Source organism: Nyctereutes procyonoides, unplaced genomic scaffold (genome assembly GCF_905146905.1).
Source record: "Nyctereutes procyonoides isolate TBG_1078 unplaced genomic scaffold, NYPRO_anot_genome, whole genome shotgun sequence".
NCBI lineage: Eukaryota > Metazoa > Chordata > Mammalia > Carnivora > Canidae > Nyctereutes > Nyctereutes procyonoides.
The window spans coordinates 47,374,085-47,382,096 of NW_026575131.1; the positions used below are offsets into that span (position 1 = coordinate 47,374,085).

At 39.1% G+C, this 8,012-nt stretch overlaps 1 protein-coding gene and 1 pseudogene across 1 annotated transcript; both read right to left on the reverse strand.

The window, feature by feature from the left end:
- Positions 1-272: 272 nt before the first annotated feature.
- LOC129521298 (olfactory receptor 7A5-like) lies at positions 273-1,132 on the reverse strand (annotated as a pseudogene).
- Positions 1,133-5,804: 4,672 nt separating this feature from the next.
- LOC129522170 (olfactory receptor-like protein OLF4) lies at positions 5,805-7,350 on the reverse strand. Its single transcript, XM_055344314.1, has 2 exons — positions 6,443-7,350; positions 5,805-5,850 (listed from the first exon to the last, which is right to left on the reverse strand). The coding sequence occupies exons 1-2, from the start codon at positions 7,348-7,350 to the stop codon at positions 5,805-5,807; spliced, it is 954 nt and encodes a 317-aa protein (XP_055200289.1).
- Positions 7,351-8,012: the final 662 nt, after the last annotated feature.

The following is an 8,012-nucleotide window of genomic DNA, read 5'->3' on the forward strand; positions in this document are numbered from 1 at the left end:
CCTAATAAGTGACTTACTCAAAGGTATGGAGAAGTTGAATTCAAACAAATGGAAATTCCAGGCAATAAATAGAATGAGTAGATTCTACTTCCACAGCCTGATCAAAGAATGGCATTTCTGGCTCTGAGGCTATGAGTCTTACAATCATGGGCACATCTTCAGCCCCAGGATGACTGGCCACTGCATCACTGGAACCCTGAAGATTCTTTTCAGACCCCTCTTTATGTCTCTGTTCTTCAGACTATAGATGAAGGGGTTCAGCATGGGTATGACTATGTGTACATCACCGAGGCCACTGCACTTGCGTGGGAGCTCTGGGGAGCAGCAGAGCTAAAGTACACTTCTAGGCTTGTAGAGTAAAATAAGGAGACAACCAAGAGGTGAGATGCACAGGTAGAAAATGCTTTATACTTGCTGTAAGCTGATGAGATTCTATGTATGGGGGAAACAATCTTAGAGTAAGAGTAAAGGAACCCAGTGAAAGGACCACCTGCCAGCAGCACAGTCATAAAATACATCACAATGTATTACACATGTAATACATCAATACATTAAGAAAAATGTCAGAACAGGCATTCCTGATTACTTGATTGAGTTAAAAAAATGAGGGATTTCCGTGCCTGTACAGAAGGACACCCACAACACCATTAAGCTCTGTAATTAGGAATTCAGGACACCGATGATCCAGGACACTAGAACCAGCAGTCCACAGAGCCAGGGATTCATGATAACCATGTAGTAGTGCAGGGGGTGACAGATGGCCATGAAGTGGTCATAGGCCATTGTGGACAGGATAGTCATCCAACTCTGCACATAGTAGGAAAAAAATACATCTGGCTGATGCAGCCTGCATAGTTAATGATTTTTTTCTGAGTCTGGATGTTCCACAGCATCTTGGGGGCGGTGGTGGAGGTGAAACCATGTCTACAAAGGACAGGTTGGCAAGGAAGAAGTACATGGGGGTGTGGAGGTGGGAGTCAGAGCTGCCGGCCACAATGATGAGCAGATTTCCAGACACAGTGATCAGGTACATGGAGAGGAAAAGCCCAAATATGAGGGGCTGCAGTTCTGGTTCCTCGGATAATCCCAGAAGAAGAAACTCTGAAATTCGTGTAACATTTCCTGGTTCCATGTGGTGGAGATGACTATTAGGAAGGTAGAAAAATAACATAATAATTTTCAAGGAAACGGCTTTCATTTATTTATTTGTAACTCTTTATTTTTAAACTTCAATTTAAATTCATATTAGCTAACATACAGTGTAATGTGACTTTCAGTTGTACAATTTTGTGATTCAACACTTCCACATTACACCTGTTACTCATCTTGGCAAATGCACTCCTTAATCCCCATTACCTACTTCACTCATCCCCTCACCCACTTTCCTCTGTCAATCAGCACTGTGTTCTTTGGAGTTAAGAGCCTATGTCTTGATTTGCTTCTATGTCTCTTTTTCCCCCCATGATCATTTGTCTTGTTTGTTAAATTCCAGATATAAGTGAAATCATACAGTATTCATCTTTCTCTGACTTATTTTGCTTACAATAATATACTCTAGGTCCCTCCATATCACTGTAAGTGACAAGATTTCATTCCTTTTTCGCATAAAACAATCAATGTGATTCATCATATCAGCAAGAGAAAAACCAAGAACCATATGATCCTCTCATTAGATGCAGAGAAAGCATTTGACAAAATACAGCATCCATTCCTGATCAAAACTCTTCAGAGTGTAGGGATAGAGGGAACATTCCTCAACATCTTAAAAGCCATCTACGAAAAGCCCACAGCAAATATCATTCTCAATGGGGAAGCACTGGGAGCCTTTCCCCTAAGATCAGGAACAAGACAGGGATGTCCACTCTCACCACTGCTATTCAACATAGTACTGGAAGTCCTAGCCTCAGCAATCAGACAAAAAAAAGACATTAAAGGCATTCAAATTGGCAAAGAAGAAGTCAAACTCTCCCCCTTCGCCGATGACATGATACTGTACATAGAAAACCCAAAAGCCTCCACCCCAAGATTGCTAGAACTCATACAGCAATTTGATAGCGTGGCAGGATACAAAATCAATGCCCAGAAATCAGTGGCATTTCTATACACTAACAATGAGACTGAAGAAAGAGAAATTAAGGAGTCAGTCCTATTTACAATTGCACCCAAAAGCATAAGACACCTAGGAATAAACCTAACCAAAGAGGTAAAGGATCTATGCCCTAAAGACTAAAGAACACTTCTGAAAGAAATTGAGGAAGACACACAGAGATGGGAAAATATTCCATGCTCATGGATTGGAAGAATTAATATTGTGAAAGTGTCAGTGCTACCCAGGGCAACTTACACGTTTAATGCAATCCCTATCAAAATACCATGGACTTTCTTCAGAGAGTTAGAACAAATTATTTTAAGATCTGTGTGGCATCAGAAAAGACCCCAAATATCCAGGGGAATTTTAAAAAAGAAAACCATATCTGGGGGCATCACAATGCCAGATTTCAGGTTGTACTACAAAGCTGTGGTCATCAAGACAGTGTGGTACTGGCACAAAAACAGACACATAGATCAATGGAACAGAATAGAGAACCCAGAAGTGGACCCTGAACTTTATGGTCAACTAATATTCGATAAAGGAGGAAAGACTATCCACTGGAAGAAAGACAGTCTCTTCAATAAATGGTGCTGGGAAAATTGGGCATCCACATGCAGAAGAATGAAACTAGACCACTCTCTTTCACCTTTTTAAAAGTAATATTCCACTCTATTTATATGCTACTACTTCTTTATCCATTCATTAGCTGATGGACACTTGGCCAGTTTCCAAAGTTTAACTATTATAGAAAATGCTGCTAAATGTTATTTTTTTGAATCGGTATTAAAAATAGAATTAATAGAATTTAAAAAATTCTTGGGTAAATACCTAGGAGTGCAAATTATGGATTATACGGTAGTTTTATTTTCAACTTTTTGAGGCACCTTCATACTGTTTTCCACAGTGGCTGCACCAGTTTGCATTCCCACCAACAGTGTAAGAGGGTTCCCTTTCTCCGCATCCTCACCAATATCTCTTGTTTCCTGTGTGATTAATTTCAGTCATTCTGACTGGTGTGAGGTTAATATCTAATGGTAGAGTTGATTTTTATTTCCATGATGATGGTGATGTTGAGCATCTTTTCATGTGTCTGTCAGCCATCAGGACGTCTTTGGAAACATGTCTATTCATCTTTGCTGCCCACATATTAACTGGATTATTTTTTTGTTCAGTGTTCAGGTTGATATGTTCCTTATATACTTTGGATACTAATAATTTACCTGTTTGTCATTTACAAATATCCTCTCCCATTCTGTAGGTGAAATAATACCTATTTAAAGATGAAATAATTCCTATTCTACTAAATCTCTTTAAAGGACAGAGAGGGAATACTTACAAACTTGTTTTATGAGGCCAGCATCATTTTAATTCCAAAACCAAAGATCCCACAAAAAAGAGAATTATAGACCAATATCCCCGATGAACATGGATGGAAAAATTCTCACTAAGGTACTAGCCAATAGGATCCAACAGTATATTAAGAGAATTATTCATCATGACCAAGTGGGAATTATCCCCAGGATGCAAGGGTGCTTCAACACTTGTAAAACGTTCAACGTGATAGATCACATCAATGAAAGAAAAGACAAGAACCATATGAGCCTCTCAATAGATGCAGAGAAAGCATTTGACAAAATACACCATCCATTCCTAAACAAAACTCTTGAGAGTGTAGGGATAGAGGGAACATTCCTCAATTTCTTAAAAGTCATTTATGAAAAGCCCACAGCAAACATCATTCTCAATGAGAAAAAACTGAGAGCCTTTCCCCTAAGATCAGGAACATGACAGGGATGTCCACTCTCAACACTGTTATTCAACATAGTACTAGAAGTCCTACCTTCAGAAAACAGACAACAAAAAGAAATAAAAGAAATTCAAATTGGCAAAGAAGTCAAACTCTCACTCCTCGCAGATGACATGATACTGTACATAGAAAACCCAAAAGACTCCACCCCAAGACTGCTAGAACTCATACAGCAATTCGACAATGTGGCAGGATACAAAATCAATGCCCAGAAATCAGTGGCATTTCTTTTTTTTTCTTTTCTTTTTTTTATTGAAGTTCAATTGGCCAACACATAGCATAACACCCAGGGCTCATCCTGCCAAGTGCCCCCCTCAGTGCTCAGCACCCAATCACCCCAAACCCTGCCCCCCCACCCCCTTCCACCACTCCTTGTTCATTTACCTGAGTTAGGTATCTCTCATGTTTTGCACCCTCACTGATATTTTCATTCAATTTCTCTCCTTTCGCTCAATCCCCCCCCTTTTTTGTTTAATGTCTTTAATCCCTTTAAATCTGGATCAGTTCCTCTCTTGTCACTCTTTCTTTTTATCATCTTGTAGCTCAGTCCTTTAATTTGTTTTTGTTTTTGTTTTTTATTATAATTTTTTTATTGGTGTTCAATTTGCTAACATATAGAATAACACCCAGTGCTCATCCCATCAAGTGCCCCCCTCAGTGCCCGTCACCCAGTCACCCCCACCCCCTGCCCACCTCCCTTTCTACCACCCCTAGTTCGTTTCCCAGAGTTAGGAGACTTTCATGTTCTGTCTCCCTTTCTGATATTTCCCACTCATTTTTTTCCTTTCCCCTTTATTCCCTTTCACTATTTTTTATATTCCCCAAATGAATGAGATTATATAATGTTTGTCCTTCTCTGATTGATTTATTACAATCAGCATAATACCCTCCAGTTCCATCCACGTCGAAGCAAATGGTGGGTATTTGTCAGATAAACTCACTTTTTTTATTACCTAGAAGATTACCTTACATATATAAAAGGAGAGAAACAATATAAAGTTGTTCAAGACAGAAGAGTACTGCAGCCATACACCTCATAGATGAGCCTTAGAAACACAGTGTAGAGATTTGTACCTGCCTAAGGACTCCTGGAACCCTGCAGAGATCTGAAGGACTGCTTACCCTACAATATTCCTGATAATAAATACATTATGTTAAGTTATTTTATTTTAGGATGTTTTGCATGCAGCAACAAGTGATATAATAAATCAGGAAGAACTTAGGGCATTTGTAATAATCTGGGTATTTTATTCTAGGTGTTTATTCTGATACTTGAAGGTATCTTTCATAATTATTCTGTTCTTCAAGTGTATCTCACATAACTGTTTTTAAAATGACACCACTGGGGATCCCTGGGTGGCGCAGCGGTTTGGCGCCTGCCTTTGGCCCAGGGCGCGATCCTGGAGACCCGGGATCGAATCCCACGTCGGGCTCCCGGTGCATGGAGCCTGCTTCTCCCTCTGCCTATGTCTCTGCCTCTCTCTCTCTCTCTCTCTCTCTCATAAATAAATAAAAAAAAATTTTTTTTAAAAAAAGATAAAATGACACCACTTAGACCCCTTTGAGGTAACATGGAAAGATTGGAAGGACATGCATTGGTGCACAACTTTTGTCTCTGAGTCGAATTCTGGACAGAAATCCAAGCTTACTGGTGAGTCATTCTGTGGTAATGAGGATCATATATAATGGATGATACTGTTCATTTGCTATCCTTTTAGAGTTCATAACACAATTTCAAATAGTGGAAGATATCTCATTTATGAGAAATGGAAGGAATCATATTTGTATGTAGCACTGAAAAATTTCAACCAGAAACCAGAAAACAATTTAATAAAACCAGCAATATGCCACCAGTCTTTCCCCTTAATGAATACATCTTACAAATGTACCCTGATATTCCATATTTCAATTGGTAGATGAAGTGCCTGAGAAAGAAATACTTTTCATCAAAGTCTGCATTATTAGGAAGAGCAGTTAATGTAGTGGTAAACAAAGGAATCATGTTCACAGAAGTGAAGCACAGTGGTCTCAGATTTTTCTCTGTCATAAACTTATATAAAAGCTGTGGTGGCTAGGAGTAGATTTTCCAGAGGAGTAGTACTCAGTTAAACAGAAGAATACTCACTATTATACATTTTATTTGAGAAAAAATTATTCTTAACAGATCCATGTGGTCCTTTGAAATAACTGAGGATTTCCAAATATTTCACATCCAAAGTTAGAAATAACATTGAGAAAGTAGGGAATGACAAATGGAAAATCTCTGGGATATCAGAGATATCACAAAGCTTTATAAAGTGTATAATATATATATATATATATATATATATATATATATATATATATATTATACATACATTATGCAGAGAGGTCAAAAATCATAAAATAGAAATTCCAGGAAATAAATAAAGGAGGCAAGTTCTACTTTCACAAACTGTATAAGAAAATCACAACTTCTGACTGTAAGTTATTGGGCTCTGCGATCATGGGCACTTCTTCAGCCCAGAACAGTTGGCCATTTTAGAGCTGACATTCTAGAAAATCTCATAAGAGTCCTCTTAATGTCTCTGTTCCTCAGGCTGTAGATGAAGGGGTTCAGCATGGGTGTGACCACAGTGTACATCACTGAGGCCACTGCACTTGAGTTGGAGCTCTGGGGAGCAGCAGAGCTAAGGTACACTCCCAGGACTGTACAATAAAATAAGGAGACAACTGAAAGGTGAGATGCACAGGTGGAAAATGCTTTATACTTTCCCTGAGATGATGAGATTCCACGTATAGAGGAAACTATCTTGGAATAAGAGTAAAGGATTCCAGCAAAAGGAACACCACCCAGAAGCACAGCTGCAAAATACATCACCATGTTACTGAAAAAGGTGTCAGAACATGCAAGTTGTATCATCTGATTGAGTTCACAGAAAAAGTGGGGGATTTCCACCTCTGTACAGAAGGACAAATGCAACACCATTATGCTTTCTAACAAGGAATTCAAGATGTTCATGATCCAGGGCACCAGAACCAGCAGTCCACATACCCGAGGGTTCATGATGACCAAGTAGTGCAGGGGGTGGCAGATGGCTACAAAGCGGTCATAAGCCATCACAGTCAGGAGAAAGATGTCTAATCCTGCAAAGAGTATGAAAAAATACATCTGGCTGAGGCATCCTTCATAAGTGATCACTTTGCTCTGAGTCTGGATGTTTATCAGCATCTTGGGGACGGTGGTGGAGGTGAAACAGATGTCTACAAAGGACAGGTTGGCAAGGAAAAAGTACATGGGGGTGTGGAGGTGGGAGTCAGAGCTGACAGCCAGGATGAGGAGCAGGTTTCCAAACACAGTGATCAGGTACATGGAGAGGAAAAGCCCAAATATGAAGGGCTGCAGTTCTGGTCCTTCTGAAAACCCCAGAAGAAGAAACTCTGAAACTCCTGTAAGGTTTCCTGGCTCCATGGGTTGGAGGTAACTACCAGGATATAGAAAAATAAATGACTGATTTCACACAAGCAAGCATTAGTAATCTAGCATAAGTTTTACTACTTGACCATATTTTAGAGTCAAGAAATTAATTTCAATATATGTTTGTGGTCTTGTCCCCATTAGGGCATCCCTAGCACCATTTCTCATCAGGAATTCTGTTTCCACCTCAATCCTTTACATATATATATATATATATATATATATATATATATATATATATATATATTCTTGTTTTATTGAGAATATTTTTCATTTCTTTAAGGAGAATGTATTGAGTATTGACCATGTATAGACAATATATACAGGGTGCCGATAAACAATGTCCTTATAATCCTATGGTTTTTAAAAAAGATTTTATTTATTTATTCATGAAAGACACAGAGAGAAGGCAGAGACATAAGTAGAAGGAGAAGCAGGCTTCTCGCAGGGAGCCTGATGTGGGACTCGATTCCAGAACTGAACTCTGGGTTCACACCCTGAGCTGAAGGCAGATGCTCAACCCCTGAGCCACACAGGTATCCCCTTATAATCCTATGTTTAAGAGAGAATATAAGCAAATACAAAAAGACAAATAACATGTCAGATGGTGAGAGGAGCTGTGAATACACGGAAAGCAGGTATAAAAGAGAGAGTTG